Genomic DNA, 26269 nt, shown 5'->3' with positions numbered 1-26269 from the left:
TCATAGGTACAATATTGATTTGATGTTGAAGTGAAATATTTGTGTTGAAAGTTTTCCAGTTTTCTTTCTTTGTAAGTTTTTCACTTGATTTGAGTTTACCTGTTACGAAAAGAAATACGCTTAATGTTGTATATATATATACATATATCTTCATCAACCAGGTGTAAGTCTTTTGTGTGGATTTAAAATTCTGTCACTTATTTTTTTAAAGAAGGTATCGGCTTTTAATACAGATATAGAACAACTATTTGTAACCCTACATACATAATTGTGTGTAAATGTAACTTAGTTCAGGTGATCTATCATGTCGAGAAAATTCTCAATCATTTCAAATTGTTATTCATTTTTTTTTTCTATTTGGACAAGAATTCAATAATTTTAGGAAATAAGTGTCATGATAAATAGATAAATCTTAATGTGATGGTATGGTTTTAAGTAAGGCTGAGCCCTATAGAAATACGGTATAGAGGAAGATCCCAATTTAAAAATTCCATTTTACAATCATGGTCACAATTTCACAATTGCCAGGTAAAAACTCCATTTTACAAGTCATGGTCCTGTTTTACAATCAAGGTCATAAAAAAAGAATGGAAAAAAGAAAAATAACTTTAGAATATTTTTTGTAATACAATGTCATATGCTGCAATTATCATTTTTCTGCTCTGAGTTTGAAAAATATGTGTTGCTGATTCAGCTAGCTCATCAATGCATTTTGATATGCAATAAAAAAAAGATGTGATTGTGTCCTTAAGGATGAAAACAAGAATGTAAGAAATAAAATATAAAACATCGGTCTTCTTTAATTATGGTATTTGATAGATGTGATAGTCCTTATATTGATTAATCTATTCTGTGGAGTTTTCAATGAATTTTGATTGTTTTCCTCAACATTTGAACCAATTTCAGAGTCATAAATTTAATTAATTACATATATATATTTATCAAAGAATTAAATGCAGATAAGGTTTTGAGCAATCCTTTACCCATTTCTTCTTTTCCCTAATTTTCTCAAGTAAACTCTTCCTTCTTTGTATTGGAGCAGTCCACTTTAGAATTTTGGTTGAGGGAAGGATACATATGATTACATCGGAAATGCTGCATATTTCGATGTTTTAATTTAAAACAATTTCACTAAATCAAATCATGGTGATTAATAAAAATTGATTTGGTTTATTCAATGATACAATACATATGAGCTGAAATTTTTTTGATTTGTCACTCATCTAAAAATTGTCAGCTAATGTCAATTCTGATTGGTCGGTCTCTCCATCTTGACATTTAACCTTCAATCACAGATCATCCTGTTGAACTGTCAGCACATCATTGGTTCATGTGTCTTGACATCAGCACTTGATTGGTTGATGATTATGCAAATGATTTTGTTTGATTTGTCAGGTTTTGTCTTCTTCTCTTTTAAATGTTGATGAAGACTTCAGCTGTAGACATAATAAATATCACATTGTATTTTCTGACATAATAGCACTCAACTGTAGCTAGTTCCTTAAGTGTTGTATTTATAGCACAGTTTTATTTGTAAATCGGTCTTGGTCGACCCATTCACACAGAATGCATGTGTACCCTGTAATTTGTACTGAGTCACAAACGAGGACAGCCTTGTCCGACTTAAATGCCAGACGGATTATATAAAAAGTTTACGAAGATGATAATCACCTATGACTAGAATGACGGTTATGTGACATCACACAGGTGCTAGTTTCCCATAATTCCTTTGTGTCGAGAGTGCCGTAAATGTTCATTGTCTGCTTGCTGATTTTTTATAGAATCGGAGGCAACAGGATATGGCATTTTTAATAGTGTGCTGAGGTTCGGAGCTCTTTGGTGTTGTGTATTTTGTCCCCTGTTCCAGGAATTAGTGTCACTACGTGATGACAAATGAGAACAGTCAGAATCTGAAATAACAACAAAAATCAATTGTTAAATCTAACACAGGAAAACTTGTGATGCTTGCAACAAATTCTTTAATTTCTTTTTTATACTCTGTCTAAACTGTATTCTGTGCAATCCAGATATCTACCTAATCCAGTCAAATAATTAAGTCCCAATTCCAATAATATTGTAATAATGGACATTCTACAATTCAGAACTCTCTACAAACTGGCCAAATTATTCAGTCCCAAAGGTGTCTGGTTGAGACAGATTCCACTGTATATACATTCAACCCCGTCTCTAACGACCACTCAAGGGAGCAAAAAACATGACCTTTATATAGAAGTTCAATTACTATGATTTCTATTTTATAGGTAGCCTGTAAGGTGTGTTTGACAATACCTGGTATACAGTAATGTCCCCTTGTTTCATAAACAGAAGTTATTGCCCTTGTATATATAGTTTTTAGCTCAAATCTTAAAGTAACATCATCACACTTTTTGTTTTTAAAATTTTCTTTTTTGCTTGCTTCTTTCTTGCTTCGTTCTTTCTTTCTTTCAGGTGGGTGATATGAAAACTAATGTATTATCAAAGAGAGAAAAGAGGGCGTGAGAGAATGTAGAATCGAGAAACTGCCATGATGTAACAAAATTATATGACACTGTGAAAAACATGTCTTGATACTGATAAGTAGACCCATTCATTGTTTTTCACTGAGCCGTTCATCATGGGAAAACTATTTCATGCGATATGTTTGATATCAACACTGGAATTCATTATAGCAATAGATGAGATAGTTTGCAGTTTTGCCGCAGTTTTGTTAGCAGGGGAGCTCTTCAGATCTTTTAAGGATTACAAAAACATGGTCATATTTATTAATATGAAATTATTCACAAAAGAATGACACAGGAAAGCCGTTATTGACAATATCAGCAGAGATTGCGGGAATGCCAGAGTTCCAGATTGTTGGCGGGATCGAAAGGACGGGTGTGTCACGAAACAAAAATATATCTACCGCAGTTGTTATCAATGGTTGACATCATTCGTATGGAATCTAGTGGGATGGTGCTTTCTTAGACCGATGATATAATTTAGGTAAAAATCGTTGAATTTAAAAGCTGCTTTCATCATCATGAATCAGCAGTGGAGATTTCAGACTCTTTGCTTTCAAAATGAGATTTGCTTAAATTAGCATTTGAAAGAAACCTGATCATTTTGATAAAATTGATAAGAATTGATTTCTGTGGCAGATATTTTCATTTTTTTTTACAAAGTACTGTTAAAACCCACAATTAAATGGCTTAGTTTAGATTTTTATGAGTCAGTAGGTCTGGTGTTGGGTGTTTAACTACTAAACAACCCTACCCACTTCTGGTCGGACAGATAACGAGGCCCTAGGCAAACAAAAACAAGCAAAAACAAATACATCTCCTAGTGGACAAGGTATGATCCTTCGGTGACCAGCAATCCCAACCAGAGATATCGCTCCGCCTGGGAACACGGTCATTATATATACTTTCAAACATTTTAAATTAGTAAGACCATGGTTTTATGGAGGGGAAAGTTTAGGAAATATTTCATACCATCAAACCTGTGTTGATAGACTTCATTCTAATATTACGTTAACTAGAAAGTGGCCCCTTTACACATTTGCAAGTGGTCTGCTGGGGACCAACAGGTCTTGCTCTTAGTCAATGGGTGGCTCTATTACAGGACCATGGAGCAGATTTAAATTGTAATTTTACTGATCAATAGGGATGGGCTTATTACAGAACAACTGTGCTGTGTTTATCTATTAAAGTATTAAAGTATCCTTGAAAAAATTTCATCGTAATATCTTTATTTTTGTAATTAAAAAAGGATTAGATTTTGCGATCATTTTTGTTGAAATTTTTTAAAGAGTCACTACTTCTTAATTCTCACAAGATGTCACAATGATCGTGACATAAAATTTACGACAGAACGTGACAGAAATGACTTCACTAAAACGAATGTTTAACTGGATTTGAATAGCCACATTATTGATATTTGAGGACTCAGTGTTATCTAGGTCACAAGCTGTTACCAGAAAGGAAATCCCTTTCAGCTTCATACTGGCAATGTCTGACCCAACATGGCTGACAACATGGCTGATGTTTTTATCGGATAAAATAACATATTTCATTATTTTGATGAAGGCTATGTAAGCTTGTTTACATACCCAATATCACGTTGACCAAGTAATGAGATGTACTGAAAGATATTATATTTCAAAACATGAAAATACAATAGTTTTTTTCAATTTTGTGGTTTTAGAGAATATGAAACTGTTTGCTTTCAGACTAAAACTTTTTTTGTTTGCTTGTTTTCGTTAATTAAGTTAACAATGGTAAAATACCAATGGTCAACAAAAATAAAAAAAATTGCACTCAGCTGTAACAAATCAAGTAATGGGAACCTTGTCTTAAAATCACGAATCACTGTAATTATTTCCTTGGATTATGAAGTTTGGTTTGAGAATTTATTTTCTATTGTCTAATCGATGATATTGCCTTAGAATGATTTTGCTGTGAAGCCATTAGTCCTAAATCATCATATAATGCATTGTTTACAGTATTCTGACTTAATTTGATTAGCACATATCTGTTATGTAACTTTATTTATCTGTATCATCAAAATGTTTGTCTAATAGCTTAACCATTAGTTGTACCAATATTGGGCTTGGTCATTACAAGCTTCTTATTGACCTTTACTATTTTCTGGTCTTTAAGGCTTTTTAAATGAATATTTGTATTTACAGAAACTTTGGAGTATTGGTGTTGACTATCGGAACTCTTTTATGTTCAGCTCTGCCCATCTGCTCTGAAAGTTGGTTTGTTTATAGCTTGGAAGGTATTTTCATTGAAGTTGATGATCTGTTATTTTAAGAACATATGGTGAAGGTGAATATGATTATGTACATTGGAGGTCAGAAGGATTACTAGAGTAGGCGGTCAAAAGAGAGCTTCATTTAAACGATGCCTGAACAAAAGGCAGAGACAGTTCGTCTGATTTAGTAATTGTCTGGATGTAGGTCCATGTCTTGTAATAAGCCCACTCCCTAACTTTAATCAGAGGTCATGTGTTATCCCCAGGGGTAATTGCATTGCATGATAAATATATTATAATGAAACACCATCTGATATAAAGTAAAGAGAGGAATGCATGGATTCTTTCTTTGAAGGGAGGGTGGGGGGTGGTTGATAGAAAATTCAGGCAAATGATATTACAGATGGTATTTCAATATAATGAACTTAGATTTCATTTCATTAGGAACATGCTTTACCTGGTGTTTCCCAGAATTCCACTGTAATTAAAGTGTGATCTGCAATGAAATCTTTGGTTTGATGAAAATGATCACAATCCCACAATGCCACATGTCCTAGTGGTAAATTGGCATGTTTCTTCTTGTATGTAATCACTCGAAGAATCCCTTGTTTTCCATAGAAATTTTTCTTCGTTGTGATGGGATCAAGTTGATGTAATTTCGACACATTTGGATAGCCATATTTGTCCGCTAGGTATGGTCCATAGGCTATTGGATGATATATATACTGCAGTCCATCATTACCTAACACGCTGTCCGTACCATATTTGGATAAATGAATGTAAGCTGGTCCAAGAGAATGTTGTCCACCAATACGATTAAATGCATATGACAATCGCAATGCACTCGTGTCATGATGAAGGGAGGTGATTGATGTGTCATGGCGAGATAACTCCTGATAACATCCAATGATATCTATTAGACGGTGATTGTGAAAACGGCCGCCATGATGAAAATATCCCGGATAATTTTCCTTCAAGGATTGGAAAGGAGGCAAGGTCAACTAAAATGAAACAGAAATGAAAACATTAAACACTGTTTCACAAAATATTGTTGAACTTTGTATTTGCATACGAAACATAAGGAGGTTTTCATTTAATAGTTTTTTTTCCTTGAGAGTTTTTCTTTTCATTGAAATTTTGAAAAATCGTCACAGAATGATAGACAAGGGTAATGTTATATGCCTTGTCCATGAAATGGCTGGGGTATAAAAAGATTGAAGTGTAGATTTCAAATTAAATGTAAACAGATTCTTTGTGTAAATCAAAAATTGTCTGAAGTAAATATATTTGTAAAATTAAAAAAAAAACATGGCTAAATATTTAGTAAATCTGGAAGGTCATAAAGGACCCTTGAAAGGAGTGTAGCATTAAAACATGAAATTTGTCTGAAATTTCAGGTGCACAAAGATATGTAGCCTGTAAGAATCATGCTGGTATCTTTGTGCTTTTGATCATATTTTACGACTCGGTTTAGGTCACGATGCTGGTCCACCAATCTTTTATTATAGTCACGATTAGAGAATATAAATATATCATTGGAAAATTATACCGGTAGATTCAAATCTATCGCGGCTTTGAAAATATTGAAACATATGTTCAGGTGTTGTGAAAAGACTGTAGCGAGAAATCGCCATCAGTATTCAGCCGTACTGTTTATCTTACAGGTGTCCATTTCATATTGTACCTGTCTCGAATCTGACATTAAAATTCACAACAGTTTTATAGCAAGCTCATGAAATGACACTATCAAAAGTGCATCAGGATGGCTTTTGATGAAGACAATCTACTATTTGGAATCTGGTCACTTTTATCAGGGTAATAGGGGTACTGATATATCATTCGGGCCGTGATTACCTGCCTCCTATTGTCAAGACCAGAGACTTCAATTTGCGATTAAATCGGTGAGGATTATGATACGGCGGTAAATTCACAATAGTTTGGATAGATTTCTAAAGCAGGTGCTATAATCTGGTCTTGGGATCTGCCAATATTTTAGTATTATACTTTCATCCTTTTGTTAGGGGAGGTATCCCTTTCTCTAGATTAGGAGCAAAATCCCGACGAAACCTGACCTGAAAATCATTAACCGTGATCATCATATCAAAATGGCAGGGAAGTTATTGCTTCTGATATAGAGCGCTGTCTGATTTAATGCAGTTTTTTCAGGTATCTTCTTTGAATAAAGTTATATGTTTTAAAAGTCCTGTGTGGGTTTTATGAATAAATAATTTCTGCACTGTATCTTGTTAGAATTTTTTATAGGGTGTTTCAGGTAGATTTAACTTCCAAAGAGCAAGATACCAAAACTGTTCACTTGGTAAACAGTGTGTGGTTTTTACCTGGCAGGCTCACGACAGGTAGACAGATAACTCGTTAACTCTTAACGCCCTTTTAAAACGACATGTATCACATTAAAAACGACATCCAGTCATTGAACTTGATCAACTTAAGGTATATACTTATCAAACTTTGAACCTTTTTATAAAAAATTAAAGAATGTTTTTCACTTTAATATCAAATAAAATTTTAAGAATTAATTTAACTTGATTGATTTAATCATTCAAGACTCACTTGGACAATTTTATTTTCTTATCTAGATAAAGAAAGTATGTTAAAAATCATACATTACATGACAAAATCTTTGTATGAGATGAAAAGGGTTAGTAAATCTCAGGAAATGCCCTGAGGGTAAAATTTTATACAAAATCAGATTTTTTTTTCAATTAAAGCTGTAATCCCTTAAATCTATAGGAAGATAAAAAGAAATAAATTCAGTTTAGTGACTTAACCCATAGACTAAAACTTTATAGAAAATGATAAATTAGTGTGATAAGAACAATGTTTTGATGTGAATTGTATCTATTAGACAAGTTCCTACATCATAATGGCTTCAGTGGCAAACTCTAAGTATGAAAGTATTTATTCAAATGTTCAGCAATTAGGTATCAACTTTGCAAAGATGTTTTTGATAATTTGAGATTGAGAAATAAAATCTGATAGAGTTGTGTTAAACTTTTCGGGATTTACAATCCAACAGTGCATGTGATGTGGAAGCAATGACATTTGAAATAAATTTCAGAACCAGATAATTGTCATTGTTGTCGGTCAAGGTAGACAAGGTGATGGACTACAGATTTTGTCCAAACATTTATCCGCTTGACCACTGGTCAAATAGACTGTGCTGTAACTCCTTGTAATACTTAGGTTGATGGATCAGATCTGACCATTCAAATAAAATTCAGTCGGTCAAGCTGAAGTTTGACCAGAGAAGTAACTGGTACTGTGTCTGTGATATTGTTTACACTGGTGACTAGATGACCACAAGGTCTACAGGCCTAGTCAGTTATTGCCTTTGGTGTACCACAGAACTCAAACACTGTTACATACTGCACACAGACTTATTTTAGTGGTGATTTGATTTTTCTATTTTCAAAACTTTAAATATTGCTAAGAATTATGTCCACTAGGAATTTTTCTGTGATGACATTGGTTGCTGTTTAATAGTTTGTGGGTATAACAATTCAATTAGAGTAAAAATTTGTTAAAATTTCAAAAATATCATTTTTATGTATCACAAAATATATTTTTATAAAGTTTGTTTTGTTGGTTATGGTAAAAGAATGCAGATTTGAAAGCACTAAATTCAGCTACACTTTAACTTCATTACATAGAATACTCTCCTGTAGGGTATTTAACCTTGTTTACCAGAATAGAAAATTTTATCCAAACTTATCGCAATTTAAGATTAAAGGTATGTGGTTTACCTTTGCTATAAATGAGAGGATAACAATTAGCAGACAGACTTTACATGTCAATCATGTGTTATATAACTCATGTCAGAATACGCTCTCTATATATAAATGGGAATCTGTTATGCTAGACGTGACGCATTTTAAAATTGAAAATTCAGTGTGTATGTGTGTACGTCTTTGGTTGACTGAGCTGGATAATGAGAACTTCAATAAAGTCTCTGTCACTTTTTGTGAGTGATACACTCACTATTACGCGATTTCATTTGCATAAATATGCGTCTTCTTCCCATTCATCTCCACTCAAACAACCTTTTGATACCTGTAGGATGGTTACAGGGGAGACTCTCAATATTCACCCATCACACCCATCTGAGTTGTTTATCAGAGCGGTACAGAGATCTAAATACCTGTTGTGTAAAAACGGCACAGTGTGGTACATCCGACAGGAAGTGGCCTTTTTGTCAGCATGCTTTCGTGGGTTTCGATGAAATTGGAATTCAAGATTTTTGTCGCTGTGATGCAATGTATTATATGTATGCAGACCCAAGCAATCCGTGTTATAATCAATTTTCAGTTTATGAAATGTAGATTTCCTGAATTTTTACAATTTGCATTTTTTTAACAATGTATAACTAGGAACTGATGAGATGTTTTCATATAAAACATATATATATATATATAATCTTGCTAGATTGAATGTTTTGCTGCAGATTCATCTTTATATGTGTTCATTGAAAATAAATATTTGCTATGCATGTGGTATTGCCCAAATTTGACCAGAGGACAAATTTAGGGGATGGGCTTATTAGAAGACAATGAATCCTCTTTTGCTTGTAATTGTGGTGATTAGTAATAAATATGGGTGGGCTTATTACCAGGCATGGGCTTATTGACAGATAAACTATATAGGTAAAGATACAGGTCTAAAATGAGAGGATTAGGATAGGGTTATAGGTAACCAAACTGATACAGGAGTCAAAGAACGGCATTAATCTCCATAACTTTCATAGAGAAGTTCGAGTTTTAACAATGGTATTAGCGATACACCACAATATCCTGATCCAGATTATCATAATCCATGTGTTTATGATTAACTCCTAAAGCCGATGTTTACCGTTTGATTTATCGGTCAAATTTTCATATTTTCATAAGATGTACATAGTGTTAAATGTTGATGAACAGCTGCTGAAATAATGGAACAATCATGTCTGGACCAATGATGGATACTGTAAAACCGGTATTTCCATACTGACATCTGACTTTAACAATAGTCAGTAATATAGTGAAACCTTACTTTACAGATACCTGACTTAAGTGACATCCAGTTATACAGTAAAATGATAAGATTTTTGTAAGGATGTGATTTAAACGATTTTGTGAGGTGACTCTGAGGGTCACTGACTGCTCTGGAGAACATATGGGTGAGAAAGCATGCATCAGACATTGTTATTGTTCAAGCCTCATGTTTGAAAGACAGGACACAATTTATCACTTTTTGTTACTATATTTACCCATTCTTTTTTCGTAAATGGATAATTTTTTCATGCTTTTTTGGGACACTGACCTTTGAAGTGGATGAAGAAATAGAGAAAGAGAGACATGTACATTGTTAAATTGACCGATGCCAAAATGACCATACGCCCGATTATCTTGTCAGCTGTGTTTGTTGTGACCAGTTCATGTCCATTGTTTGGTAACTGTGGTCAATTTCAAAAAGATACTTGAGCATTGTTCAATAGCTATGGTCAATTTCCCCCCCAAAAAAATTCTTTGACCATTGTTTGGTAACTGTGGACGGTTTTAATAAGCTGTGTGGTCATTCAAAAATATGAGACTTCAAGAGTGATGCGAAAAGACAATAAAGTTCTCCGTTTCAGCGTCCAAAGGGTAACTACGTCCAATTTTAATCTCATCTCATAACTGACATGATTACAAAGCGTTATGAATAAAGAATCTAGCCGTTGCTTCATTTTGACCTCATCTGACAGACCAGTGGTCATTCGCTGACCATTGTCCAGTTTCTTATTGACTGATCGCTAAGGTAATTTTATCGGCCATTAATTGATGACTGAAAATCATCCTTTGTGATCTGCTGGTGGAGTCAGATCATCACAAAGCCATGCGGTATAACTTGTGCATAATTTATCTCTTTAATTAGTACCAATGATTTTAACTGAAAACAGATTTGACATCTGACCCTGTCTCAGTTTAGACTTTGCTGTCATGTAAGGATGTGTAAATTTAATCCTCACTTTAGACATTCTTTTTTAACATCTTTTAGAAATCAGTTTTCACGGAAACACAGAAGTGAATTACATTGAATAGTGGTCACATCTGCTTCATGTGATGTTTTCCTCTTTTAGAAATTGATGTTGATATTTATCGCAATGTGTTACCATCCATAATGACATCCCATTTAGCCAGTAAATATCATTTGTATACAAGGAAAACCTATTATCATTGTCAACAAATCCTTATAATCACCACATCGAAAATTGTGAGAGCACACTTATTTTCCTAATGATGTGGCGGGTTTTTTTGTATTCATATATAAAAGACATGCATTTGATAAAGAAAAAAAAGATTGACCCAAATCAAAACATGATTATTAAGGGGTCGCTTAGTTAACTATATGACTGAATGGGATTTTCTCGCAGTTTGATTCTAAATGACTATGTGTTCACACTTTAGTGAATTGCAAGGACTTCTGTGAAAGGCTTTTCATATTGATGAATATTTATTTACATAAATCATCCAAGAAACTCATTTATTTAAATAAAAAATCAACTTGTGAGTGAAAGCCATTGCAGATAAGGGGTAAAAAAGGAAAATTCCAAGACTGATGGATTTATGGAATTTTAACTGGAATAATTTTTAAATAATGATAATATTCTGGAGAAAATTTGAGATTCATTTTTTTAGAATATTGTAAAACTTGATGGAAAAGAAGTACAACTGATGAGAAATATCATGTTTCAATGATGAGAAATGTTATTGCTCAAGAACAAAATATCAAAATATATCTGAATTTTAAGGTAAGGTTGAGTGATTTGAAGGGCAGGAAGCATAGGATAAATTGTGAGTGTAATTGACTGGTGCTATTGTTTGGGGACTATAAATACACATGTGAACACAGTTTTTCTCATCAATTACATTTGTCAGAATAGTTTTGTCATATGTAATTTTGACAGGCATAATTCTTTCTAGTGTACTCTTATCTGAGTTTTTTTTGTTCGCAAGAGTGTCGTCTGCCATTTATATGACTGTCATGATAGCATTAGGGGTTGAAGTTTGTCAGGAGCTTAAGTTGACCTAACTTCAGGCCATAAATTTGTAACCTGACATCTTTTTACCTGTTTATACAGGTAGAAAATAATGATTTCCATAGAACAATGGAAAATGAAGTATCTTAATCAAGTATTTACTAAACACAATAGAAATGCATGTATTTAAATGATCCAGTGCGCACATTTTAATTGGGAATTAACTTAAGAGATCCCCAGCAATGTCTTGGGAAAATTTCTCATGATCTTTGGGAGGGAATCATTTTAATTGTTTCAAGAGACAACGATTGTCTTCCATTTTGATAAGTATTGTTTTTAGAATACTTAAACAGTATTATTCCAACAATTACACAGCCAGCTCAACCTACAATACCTATTGTTTCAAAAGCGCGTGCTGCGGCCATTGTTTATTGTACCGAGCGATAAGGAATTATTATCTTGATTGAGTAGACAATGGAGCAGGACTTTGGCGTCTGTGAAATCGTGTTTCGAAGATTAACATTTGTCTTTGCCTGAATTAAGTGTTGACCAGAAACAAGCGGTCCTAATTTGCATACAATAGTTTTATGATAATTTTGTTTAATAAAACAACATGTAATCTAATGTCGATAAGAACCACAAGCAGATCTAGTAACAAGAAATTATAATTGGAGACAATGGGGAAGTTGGAAATGACATATATATACATGTACTTAATGCATATGTTTGTTATTTTAGTGTATCCAAAACATGTAACAATAAAAAAAAAATTAATGACGTTCCAACGGATATTTTTATATACATTGTTTTGTCACGGTCAATTATAAAAGAAATTTCTGTTTAATTAAACATTGAAACTTAATCCTCATGGGATAAAATTTAAGATTTCAAACACCTAACATATTAATTTAACATCAGAAGTCTTAAAACAATATATGTAGTATAGGGACAAAATGCTGTGTGTCCTGATTTATATAACAGTTTACTAGATATTGATATACATAAGGTATATGTAATCTGTCACTTTATTCATAACTTGGTACAAGCTATATAAAAGGTGTCAAATTTCAATACATTATTTAAACCATGCCAAAATTTTTGATGAATAATTTTATACATGAACAAGTTACAGTATTGAGTTCTGAACATAAAATTTATACAATGTATTAACACAGAGTCAACAAGTTAGAAATGGCAAGATAATGTCAGTCATTATGTTTTTAATATGTGTTAAGATGAATTGTATTAAAAACAGAATCTCTTTTACTGGTATTTAGAGTGTCTGAAATGAAAATGTTGAAGTGAAATTCAGGCATTCAGATACAATTTCAGTTCTTTTCATGTCTGAGAATGACTGCCTGGGGTCAAAACATGTTGACAATACTTGAACCAAAAAAAACCACATCAGGAAATCTGTGTTTTGAAATATTTTTCAGTTCTTGTAAAATTATATGAGAAGAAATTATATACGAAAATATGAACCTCTACTTACACTTTGTAAAGAATTTTCACCTTTGCTGTATTGTAGACTAGCTCTAGATGAATCAGTAAGATTAAGTTCTAGCCTTGTAAAAACTTCGACATGTACCGTAGTTTTTAATGTACTTAAGGTTCAAGCAAAAGTTAAGTATTATGAGCTCAGAAAGTCCTTTTTTAAAAACATATAATATCAATTTTAGAAGTTCATAAACCATTTCCTTGACATGAATCAAAATGAAATTATTTTTTTATTATTACAGCTCGTAAAGAGTACTCAAGATTGATTTTAGTGAAAAAGCATTGACACAGTACTAGTGAAACACCTGTTGTAGAAATATATCAGCCTGCATATAAGTTCTATTTACCCGTATTATTTAAATACCTATCTGTATATAGGTTACGGGTACCTATGTCATAAAAAGTAAATTTTACGAGCCTACTCATTTTTCAAATGACCTTTTCTTTTTTATAGAAGCGGTAGTTTTTCAATTAGCAACCTTTGCCCCTAGAAAAGGTATTTTTGCATACCTACCCTATAGAATTCCGTTGATAGACACATAGAGGAAAAAAATGAAAGGACTTGTTGATTTAAAAATGTTGTGAAAGGGAAGGAAGATAGAGTGGTTTAGCTTTAAGTTATCAACGCCAAATTGTAGGAAGCCACCCATTGAAAATATCAGTCACAGAAATGTTATCGCTGGAAGGAATTTAAATTGGCGTTAATATAATTGTGTAAGGTTTTAAATGGAAAATTTGACAAGTTAGGCATCTACTTGGTTGGGGGATAGTCCCACTTTGATCAAAAACTAAATTAGAAAGTCCTTGTTGCTTTTTTGTCCCTTTATCTATCCATGGGGTCCCTCCTGTGTTTATCCCCTGATTTCCAATTCTTTCTGTCCCTCTCTTTTATTTGTATGCCTTGTATACCCCCCCCCCTTTCCTCCTGACTAGCAGCTGTATGCTGGTTACCTGTCTATGCCCTAGGTCCACTTTCCTACTTCTTCATAATCAACAAAATAGTATGTGATTGAGGATTTCCTTTTGATTTTGATTGCCATCACATATACATCAGCTTGCCTCATGATTGAACTGCTGTAGGAAATAGCTGTTTCCTTTCTAACACTTAGCATAAAATTTTGATGCATTGCTTTTCTATAGCCACGGAAAAACAAAAATTCACAAAGGAAATTTAAGGTTAAATCAATGTGTTTAAAAAAAAGCCCACGTATTTAGAAAGGATTTTATGTGACTTTTAACATATTCATACAATCTTCTTGGAAAAATCTTGTACCAAAGTTTTATCGTAAAATGTTTTGATGGAAAACATTTTTGTTAAATGGAGTTGCAATGCAAGCTGATGACAACAAAGTAAAGTTATCGACGATTTTTTTATTCAAAAGTGAAAGGTTGGGTTCAGTCAAAATGATTTACTCTAGACCTTTTGCTGTGAAAAAACTGTTACCTAACCTGAAATGTCCCCACCTCATTGTCAATATAGGAGATAGAAAAATCCTCTTCATATTGAAATGTTACATAAGGTCTGAAAGGAGAATCTGGGTCACAGCATTCATTGATAGATATGTAATAAAAGCCTTGTTGAGAAAGATCAAAGTCATTGAAGCTCTTGAAAGTGGTGTAAAACCTAATGCAAACAACTCTGAGCAAAAACAAGAATCTTCACAAAGTTGAGCGAAGTCAATGTCATCGATTTTCTTCAAACCAACACAATTTTATTGATTCGAAGTTATTCTTTTCCCCAAAATAGATTATATATATTTGGTTCTTGTGGTCCTTTCATCGTGAATGGTGTGTTTATATAAACATCAGAATTAGACATAGTTGGGTATTAGGTATGAACTTGTCAGACCTCTGCGAATCTGACTTGATAGGTTTAATGTGTGTGTTTTCCAAATCTCTGTGAAGAATAGAGAAATCTACATAAAGCATTGTTGACATGTTTATCTGTGTATAAGTTTACAAATATCATCTCCATCATCAAAGCCCATTTCACTTTCAATCATGTCTTTGTTTTTACTTCCAAATCATTCTTTTAATTTCCATCAATATTGAGTAAAGGCTGTGTAAAAGTTTGTGTGCAATCATTTAAGTATAAGCCCATTAGATAAAAAGAAGAACTTGTACCATTTCAAAGTTTATTGAAGCCCTTACAGGCAGAGCTAAGCATAGTGACTAATATTCTGATTATACTTCATCATATGACTAGTCTAAATACTGTTTCCAAGTCCTGGTTTACCTCAAATACACAGTTTTCAAGTACCAATTCACCCTCAGATATACTGTTTCCATATACAGATTTACCCTGAACTTTCCACCTAGACTTTACAGTGTTTGAGAATGCCTGTAAGGGAGAAGAAATATGTCCTAATACTTGATAATACCAAAGTTTAGACATTGTGCCCTTCACATCAAAAGTTTATGAATTTACATGATGAGACTCAAAAGTTCAAAAGTGACCCTTTGAATTTGGCTTGAATAAATAGAGATCCACTTGACCACAGGTAAGATACCAAGCAGAAGCTGACCAACTGACCACTAAGTATTGATAAGTAGGGTCACCAGTGGGTGGTCAGGATGGCCTGAACTGGACACATTGACCTAGAGATCAGAATCTTTATTAGTTGATAACTTGACCCAATATATACTGTACCAGGGTATGAAATACTTGTGTATTGTACAAATAAGGTCATGAAGTGCAGAAGTGATTGCACTGTTTTCAGCTTCCATCCCATAATACACTTTCATATGGTAAGTCAGAAATAATGGACAAACAATTTTTTTTTTCTAAATTAAAAAAAAAAAAACAAAATGAACCTTGTTGAAAGTCTTTCATAATAATATGAAGATAAAGCTTTGTCATTTGATGAAATAAAAATGGTTGGATCCCCCATGGTGTCAATATTAGGGACAGAGTAATTTAAGATTTGAAATTAGAGATTGAGAACTCGGTAATTGTATATACCACCAACTTATATATAACTTGGTGGTATTTTTATAAAGTGCACCCCACTTAATTGAAATATAATCTCGCTTTTTCTGGGGAGTGAATCATGTCAAAAATGATTGTCATATTTTGATATTGAAATAGATTGTTTGTCCTGTAGAGTGATTTACATCATGTCTCTTATCACAGTGTTAAGATTTGATTTAATTTGTTTTTGTTCAATAATAAGTGAAGGATTGAAATTTAATTACTTTTTCCTTTTGAGGCATATTGACAAATGCATTTAGCATACAACACATGTTCTGCGTAATGATGTATGAGAAAAAAAATAAGTAAATTTTAAATGTTATGGTAATGTTATGGAGAAATGTGGATAATGCCTTCATTGTGTTTTGAATTTAAATTAAAGTGGACAAGAAGTTGGTATAATGTTCTCTAGAAAAGGAAGTTGTAAAAGGAACAGAAGGGAAGTGAATTGGCCGTTAAGTAGAGGCGGGGAGGGAAAGGCAAAAAGGAAGAAGAGGGGAATTTGGTTGGTGGGGGAGGGTTAGGAGGGTAAGGTGAGGAAAAAGGAAAAAATGGAATTGAAGGGAAAGGAGATCGGTAGGGGAAAACGACAATAAGGATAAGGGATGGGTGAGTGAGTTACCTGGGATCAAGGGGACTGGTATAGGGTTTAGGGGTTTGGGCTACGGCGTTTTGAGTCAGATGGTCTGGAAAGGAGAAAAGGGGGGGCCAAGGAGGTGGGAAGGAAAGGGCAGTGGGGGGGGAAGGAAGAGGAATATGTTAGTGGGATTGGTTAAAGGGGATTGGTATAAGGTATTGGGATTTTTGGGTAGTGTGTAGGTGAGGAGGATAAGGAGTTGGGAAGATAGAGTTGAGTATATAGAAATGGAAAGAGGGAAGGATAGGGAGATGGGAAGGAGAAGGAGAGATAGAATAGAAAAAGAGTAAAACAACTAGGAAGGGTTTGTGAAAATGACAAGGGCATCATATAAAAGTTTGTTCTGTACTGACAAAATGTTTTATCCATACCTAATGTTTATTTAAACCCAGGAAATTGGTTCACTTTAATAATATCAGGAATTTTAGATTTGGTGAAAGGGTTATTTGATCTTTTAAACACCCTAGTACAGATAATACTGTATGATAGCCCAAGGTGTGCTCTTTTTTATCTGGTTCATCAAATGTGAATGATACCAACAAAATCTGATATTACAACATTGAAATAACTCTGTCATATAGACCTCATGGTGACCTGGGATTGTTGGCAATTGTTTTGTCTGCTGGTCATGTTTAAAGTTTTAACACTGGGGTCTTAAGAGATTAAAGATATTTTAGTCCATTTGTTAAACTCTCTTGACCAACTTAATATGTTTGGATTAAATATAGGTATGTGTTTATGGTTTTGGTATATACTTGATAAAAGGTGAAGGTCTAGACTTTACTTAATTTACAGAATATATCAATTTTTGTGGTCAATGTTTGTCGTCATGAGCTGTCATGGTTTTGTCATTGTACATTACAATTTATCCTGATTACATGGATGGTTTGTGATGGGCCTTCCATATGATTTTCAGTGAGCTAGCCACCAGCTACTACAAGGAAATCTGCCTCAGAATGACCCTGAGCTTACATGGGGCCATAAACCTCACCATAAAAAATAATATAAAGCAAAATATTTATGCTGTTTTCTTAAGGGTATATACTACCTTAATGTTTTATTCCTGATATATATTAGAGTTATCTCTGTAGGATATTTCTACTTATCATTTAACTAATTACCTTTGCATCATTGACACATTCAGTAAAGTAAATGTACATTTTGAATATCGTTTTAGTTATTTGAATATTAGAAAAGGTAAGTTCTACAATTCTGTTCTGTAGAGAAAAGAACAATGTCTACATTTTGTCTTTTAAAACAAACTTGTTGTGGTTTTTTGCAGAAATAGTGGCATTGTGCTGTTGAATATTTAACATCCCATCTGTAGTCTGCTTTAGTATCGATTTCCCTTAACGGTATATGTCCGTTTTTCCTCCTATAAATATTCTCAGATCTTGATATCAAAAGACTTTTCACCTCACTAAAAAGGATATATACATATTGATCATCATGTAATAATTCTATAATTGAATTTTTATTTCCAAACGTGATATAGATTTTGTGGTCTTGGAAATATGAAAAGTACATTTCCCTTGTGCCCCTTTTCATCTAGTGTTCCTGCAGTCAATGTTTCATCTTTGTCTGAGAATGCTTAATCAAAAAGAGCTGGTCATTGCCCTTTAAAAAAAATTGCAATTAGAGACACTGGGGCTAATTAGGTCACATGGTGCAACGTATTGTAGTATCCATCTGCAACTTACATCATACAGTTATGTACATTAGTTGAGGTCATTGTCTGATTTTATTAACCTACATAACATCGTACATCACTGAGGGGAATACAGGTTTCAATTGGAGTAAGTGTGGCTTCTCAAATATGACAATATACAGAGTTATGGCCTTTTGTTTCAATTTTGAGCCTTAAGTTTTTCCGAACGTAGGGTTGGATGTAAGGAAAAATATAGATTGCAAATATCCAAGTGATTTGCATTTATTTTAGATGTAAGTGAAAATAAACTTGTCTCTCTCTTTGCTTATTTGAAAAGAGTGTTTAATTGAAATATTCAACAAAATATCAAATTGATATTACAATATATTAAATGTTTATAGCATATTTTATTGTCTAACTGAACTCTACAGTTTTACAGATAGCAATTTGATAAATGCATTAGTCACATTACACGGGTATCGTAGCCATCCTGTTTGTTGGTAAAACTCAGATCGGTGAGACAGATTTTCTACAAATTGAGATTAAACAAATTTTCCCACCATCAGAATGCGTTTGTGTGACAACTGGGAGGCCAGAACAAAATGGGATCTCTATTCCCTGGAGGTGTGTAATTAAGTTTTATCTTTTCATGGGCGCTCTGCCTTACGCTGGAGAACAGTACAAGCTATCGTAATGGTTGTGAAAGAGTTCACTTTGGATTTTTACGATAAAACTCCTAGTTCAATGGGTGACTTCTGTTATCTGACCTTTGACCTGAAGTTTAAAGGTCATTATCAATGGATCTCATTCATAGCTGAATTTTACAAGTTTGTTGCCAAGCTATCAGTAAAGAGATTGTGAACAGCATACAAGCCTACAAGGAAGGCAAGTTGTATTGGAATATATTAAAGTTGTGAAACTAAAGAAGATTGATTAATTTACAGCATTTTTAATTGATCTTCAACAACTTAAAATCCATAAGATAAAAAAAAAAATCAGAAAAAAAGAAGAATTTAACTATGTATATGTATATGTATATAACAGATGAAAAAAAAATTCAGAAAAACTTTTGTATACAAGGATACAAATTTCTAGGTCATAGTTTACCAATTTTTGCAAGAGAAATTTTGTGTTTGGTGAATACGAATTTCAATTGTCAAAGTTTTCTCATAAAAAACATAAAATTTTCAAAAACTTTGTTAAGCTGACAAGATTTAATTACTGGCCATAGTTAAAGATAGATAATGAGGACAGGTATGTTGACGGCCAGGTAAGCCGTAGAATACACACAACTACAGGTAAGTCACTTATCAACCATGAAACAGCTTAACCCCAATGTTCTGTGGGCTGGCCTTTGGCAAATATTTTTACAGTCTTTTTCTTTAAGCTGTCCTATTGTTATTCTGTGTCCAAATTCTTCCTATTTCTCTGGTAGTCTAACCTATGTTAATATTGTGATAGGCTATATCACTAGCAAACATAACACAAAATCAAATATTGGAATAATGGTGTCCTATATGAGTTCACTGAAGTCAGTAGAATGCTAACTTCTCAGTGCTTTGAGGGAGCTGACTTAATATTTGACAAAAAAAGGTGATGCAAGATTTTTTTAACTATTTTTTCAAAGTCTATTTACAGAAACTAATCAATATGACAGGATTTCAAAGTATCGTTTTAAAAAAAAAAAATTTGGGAAAGCAATTATTTGTCTCATGTATTATTACACAAAGAATCCTGATGAAATAATGGGTCCAATGTTTCTTTGTTTCTGACTTAACGAATCAGTCTTATTGAATTAACTTCTACAACAGATTGTCTGGTTGTTGTTCTGTCCAGACATTCAGTATTATAACCAATGTGTAGCAGCAGACATTTAGTATGTCTGCCAGTTTTAATTTGAAACAATTTCTGCGACGGTTGTCTGACACTTTAAGTTCAATGCAATGAAATTTGGATGAGTTTACCAAATTGTCATTATTGTTCTGCCCTTTTTTCCCAGATCGTAATTACAGTGTCATAGGGATAATGCCACAACACATCAGCTTCAATGCGTTGTATTTGTGTTTTACGTGATTGTTCTGCAAAATTTCCAAGGACACAAATATAATTGTATATTCCATTGTTTACAGGACAGTAAGAGATTTTTAAGAGTTTTCGCAGTATTCTTAGAAGAAGGATAACAGTCAACTGCTTGTTTGCTTCCCAATATGCAGATACATGTTTTTACAACTAAATAGACTAGAGGTACACTACAATAGTGTCTAATTGCTGCTAGTGTGTTTCAAACCTCGTGACACCTCTTCCTATCAGCCACTCTGGAAGAGGTCCTAGTCAGTTTATTAAAACCTTTTTCATAATGTAAGATTTTAGGTGACTTTCGATATTTCTTGAAATTTCCTTTTTCATTATTGACTGAACTTGCTTAAAACTCAGGTAAATGATAATATCTATCATCACTTTCAATTAGATACTATAACAGGAATATATGATTATATGCAGGCAATTGAAAGATATAAAACTATCGTAACCCATTATTCAAGTTCTCAAATTTCTCACCTTTTTATGTTCAGGTGTGAATTTTCTAATCGTTTTCTCATGTTTTTATTCAGTGCAGAAAATGTTGATATGTAACACAGTGATACCTAATATGTGTTTTTAAAACTTGATCATTAATTCAGCAACTTTTTGATAGATCCTGTCCCTTTTTTGTACATTTACTTAAGTGCAGTGTCCACCCAGCCATGACCTGAGCTCTATAAGATCTCTCTTAACAATGTATTATGTTATTTCGAAAACTTCTTTTCAAGAAAGATAGATTTTTTTTTCAGATATTCTTTTATAAAAATCAAAATTGCAAGATGTTTGAAATCAAGATAAAAAACTAAATCTCTGAAGAATGAAACGTTTCTTAGATAGACTTTATCCCTGGTATCTGTTTCATTTAATCAGAAAATCTAATCTACTCTCCCTTGTCAGAAGTCTTTAGCATTGAAGGTAATTTTAGATGTGCTGTAAGATCTTGACCAGTTTCTTTGTAATAAGATTTGACACAAGGATGATAGATCAGTGACATCTGAACCCAGATCTACTCTTGGATGCATGAATGATTTTTTTTTCTATTCCTGATGCAAAGTGATGTAAATTTGAGCCGAATCCCCAAAGGAACGGAGGTTTGTTCAAATGTTATTGAAGCCGACTTTCTCACGCTGATTTTTAGTTTTTTTATTACTATTATTTTACGAACAGCAAGTTTTAATATAATGTCTGTGGGAAGATGGAATTATGGTTCAGAAGTGTAGCTGTCAATAAAAGGTTTCATTTTTCTGTTGGAGTTAATTTTTCGACACTTTTGTTTTCACACATGGGAATTATTGATTCAGAGAAAATTCATTGTCTTTCAGGCACATAAGGGTGTGCTGCTATTCTGCTGCTTTATTACAGACAATTATATTCAATATCGAGAAATGGCTTCATTTAGCCCATTTAGGAATAAGGTGATTTGTTTAATTTCATTATCTAATTCATGATCGCTGTTAACGAAACTTGACAAGCTAGTTTGAAAAATGTGGGAAAAGATCATCACAGAAATGCATTGTTTTATGGCTCTGGAGTGATTGTAGAATCCACTCTTTGGTATGGAAAAATTGGTAAACCTTCAATAATGTATAATATTTCTGTATCTGAACATCATTTGGTTCAGTAACATATTGCTTAAACCTCAGAAGTGTCCATTTTTGACAGTCATTGATTTTTCATATTACATTTTATACCATAAATTTCGATCTGGAAACCCTCTTATCCTGACTGTATAATGCATGGTGAAACCTGTGTTATTTGTACAACAGCAAGCCCATGCCTGGTAATAAGCCCACCTATGTTATATTAGAACTACTGTTCTCTATTTCACTTTAAGCCTGACTTATTGAATCAGGTTTTTAATGTTTGCCCCCAGGGCTTATTGTCCTGTAATAAGCCCACCCCCAGACTTGTTTAGTCAGGATTCAGTTTGTTTTGATGAGTTATGAGTAATGATAGAGGGATAAGATTTCATATTTACAACCTAAAGGAATTTCAAACTTGTTTTTTTTATTCATAATATTTTTTGCATTCTGAAGAAGCTCATTATTATGTTTCATGAAAAGTGTGATTCAAGCTGAAATGCAACAGACTTTTCATTATCAACTGTAGATAAATAACTTCACCTTGAGAAACCTGACATGGTTAATTACATCTGTGACACCTTATAAGGGGGATTTAGAGTAGGGAGGGGGGGGGGGATTTGGATGGTTGAAGGTGGGGGGATGTCAAATGTATTTAGGTAAAAACTGCAATATATTATCCATAAGAATGTTTGATAATTGTGTTTTGTGTTTTATATTCAAATATATAATTAAGAAATGATAATCTGTCCCTCTTGTGTTAATTCATACAAAAATATGCATTTAGGTATTTCATCATATTGTACCAGTATAAAACATTTTTCATGTCAACTGTTTTGACTGGTTTTGAGCTATTCACAATAGTGGGTAATGATACCTTAAGCAGACGGTGATATAAACACGGTGTCAGTTATATTTTGAAGTTACGGTAAATGTCTAAATATTTTGGTGTCTTCACTAGTTATATTAAAACATTAATCTTTGTTAGAAAAGTGGGAAGAATTTTCTTTGATTGGTGAAAAAGAAGAAACTGGTTAATGAGAGAGTATTATCAGTTATTTTAATTGATAGTTGTCAAGAACTGTACACTCAATATCCACATTTAAAATTTTGCGACCTTCTGTGTGTTAAATGGCCAATTACGACTGTCAAGTTTCAAGGGCATTTGTTGCCCTGTAGGACTCAGGTATCAAATTCACACTGACACGACATTAAGCAACCAGTAAGTCTGTCGGCAGATATGTATATTCATAGCGGAGTTTATTGAATAAATAAATTTGAATGGAGTTTGTTGATATATATATATAGGTTGACTTTGTATATAAGAGTTGATATCACTTAAAGTGTGTTTAGGATTCTTGATAGGAACAGATTTCTGGGATACTGGAGTGCCTGTGTATGTAATATAGGCATTATAGATTTATACCTGTAAAATACAAAGGTGGACTACTTGTTAATCACAGGTATGCAGACGTGTTTAAATTGACAGGTGTGTCAGTAAGGTGCGATATACATTTGACCATTCTTGACCATATTGATCATGGAGTACAGATTAAATCTATAACATTCATTTGTCCAATAAGACAAGCAATGTACAATTTAAAACGAATTTTTCATCAGCATTAGTTGTCAATGATTTTGTGTCTTTGTTGTATTGACACATCTGTATAAAATAAACAGTTTGAAATTTAAACCATTGTCATATATGGTCCTAACTATAAACAGTATGATTACATGAACCCTTGCTATATGATGTAGCTGTTAGTGATTTAATCCAACAACCTGTGCAATCTGAACAAAAGCAGTATAATAGTTCCTTTTCACATCACTATAGACAGGTTCCTTTTTCAAAGTATTTTCAAGAATGTAAAGACAGCTTTCAAAATATTGGTAGTTTTCCTGGGAGACTGTAATGAGTGGCTCTCTGAATTTATTCCAGCTAAAATATATACCTGGTGTGTTCAAATAAACCAATGACATTGCTGCCCCAAACTCAGAATCTATTTAAATTCAGCTAAAGATGTCACAAAATAAGACCACAATGCACGGATACAATTTGAAGAGCACTTCCTGTGTAAGATCACCCAATTCATAGCAAAAAAAAAAAATCACCTTTTTTGTGCATGTTTAACACGTGATGGATGGTAAATGGAGACTGGCTTGTTAGAGATATTATCGAATCCCTTATTGACTCAGTAGACAAGCATGAAAAAGACACAAAGTTTTTGTAGACTGGAGGAAACGCTGTCGGTGTTTGTCGGGATCTGTGCTCTTAATTCAGTCACATATTGTGTCCCAGAACTCTGCCATGCATGTTTAAGTGTCAATGATCTAAGAATCGTGCTCTCGATTGATAAAAAGACTAAATTAGACATCTTGTATCGAATATCAGCGAGATTTTTGCATTTCAGAACTTTACACAATAGGAAGAAATTGTATATTTTAATTTCTCAAGATTTTTTCACCTTTTTTTTTCCTGTCCAAGACAGCTTATTAAGAATGCTTACCTTCGCAGTGACATCAACAAAGAGTGTCCAAAGTAAGGACACCAGCAAAATACAGCTGACCATATCGTTGTTATTTATACTGGCACAAACTAGCTTGTTGAAGACATCTCATACACATGTACTGTTGTATGTGTATTTCCACATGAAATTCACTTTAAGATAATTTCTTAATTTGTCATGTTTTGCTGTCAGTGTACCTGGAGTTAAAATACACCTGACATTTCACATGGAATATTTCACATAAAAAATGAGCTTCCAATGATAAAAGAACACAGATGTATAATGAGCATGTTCTGTTTTCCACCTCTGAAAATGCACAAATTTGAAAATTCACCACTGCATGCTGTAGTTTCAGTGAAGGTTATAAAACACGCTATCTAATAGTCGCTATCTAATAGTCGTTCATATGCTCCCAGACATCGGAGCACATGGACAGTCACACCACAGTGTTGGGTCACCAGTTCTCAATTATCTGTCTTCCCAAACATCCACGGTGAGGCCTCCTTACAAACAGCTTTAGATTAGATAGCAAACGATATCAGCTCCCTCTGGCTCCGCATAAACAGCGCTCACTCTACGGGATCAGTTTGAAGTCCAACGCCACAATTTGTGTCAAATGGAATCAACACTGTCTATTTAAATTAAAATTTTAAAGTTCCACGCATAAGTTGATGATTGTCAATTTGTTGAGAGATCTCTATAAAATATTCTTCCTTAGAAACTCCTGGATGTATGATATATATAGCGTAGATATAACCCTTTGTAATATACTTGTATATACAGGTAGGTATATAGGTAAGGTCAGTTAGGCGTCAAAGAATAGTTAGCACAGGTACACAGCATAAAGGGGGCGTGACACTGAGTTTGAGAGCGTAAACACAGTCAAAGCTGGAGCAGTATTGAATACAGTCATTCATGGTGTAAATGCGCTGAGATTGACAGGCAAGTTTGGAAGGGATTAGCCAATGAGGTTAGAGCAAATTGCCACAAGGGCAGCAGAAAAGTGTGGTAGATAGTTCGTAACCTGATCAGAATTCATTAGATAGTATGTAGAATCTTTCAAAGGGTCATGAAAAATATATAGGTATATATACCACAGGTGAGAGATATAGCTATCGTGTATAGATATGTTTTCCTTAGATGAGAGATTTACCTGTGGTCATTGTCATATACCTGTCAAGCATTCACTTTACTTGGGTCTTAATTAAACAGATGTTTTAAACTTTTTGTTTATCGTTTGCCTACTGTCATATATGTCATAATATGAAAAAAAAACAACAAATTATTTGATAAATATGCTGTGAATTTTAATTGTGTTTCCTGATACACAGAGGTGTCATTAGTACATGTAGAGAAACAAAGCGAGAAATGAATAACCCTGTCTGCTCACCTGGCAAATTTTCACCTGCCTTAATTGATACACTTACCTGAAACAACACCTGTACCTTTCACCTACAATGAAAATGAATTATAAATGCCTTATTTGTAAATAAAGATAAAAGTAATTTGAACAAAGGAGAACTTTACTGATATGGGTGCACTGCCTACCTGGATAAATTTCTCCCACCTGGGCTTTGATTAATAAACAGGTTTATATATAC

The 26269-nt window shown here is 33.4% G+C and overlaps 2 protein-coding genes across 2 annotated transcripts in view; one reads left to right on the top strand and one right to left on the bottom strand.

Annotated features, from left to right (window-relative positions):
* The window catches only part of LOC132564042 (anaphase-promoting complex subunit 4-like), an 87277-nt gene that overhangs the window by 42319 nt on the left and 18689 nt on the right, over window positions 1–26269 (top strand). The gene's annotated exons all lie outside the window — the stretch shown is intronic.
* Window positions 1575–25017, bottom strand: LOC132564058 (uncharacterized). Its single transcript, XM_060228790.1, has 3 exons — window positions 24669–25017; window positions 5192–5735; window positions 1575–1910 (listed from the first exon to the last, which is right to left on the bottom strand). The coding sequence occupies exons 1-3, from the start codon at window positions 24729–24731 to the stop codon at window positions 1711–1713; spliced, it is 807 nt and encodes a 268-aa protein (XP_060084773.1). The 5' UTR covers window positions 24732–25017; the 3' UTR covers window positions 1575–1710.

The sequence above is a fragment of the Ylistrum balloti genome, unplaced genomic scaffold (assembly GCF_031769215.1).
Source record: "Ylistrum balloti isolate Yb309-2 unplaced genomic scaffold, AGI_CSIRO_Ybal_v1 Utg369678, whole genome shotgun sequence".
In the NCBI taxonomy this organism is placed as follows: Eukaryota; Metazoa; Mollusca; class Bivalvia; order Pectinida; family Pectinidae; genus Ylistrum; species Ylistrum balloti.
This window is presented reverse-complemented; position numbering and strand designations above follow the sequence as displayed.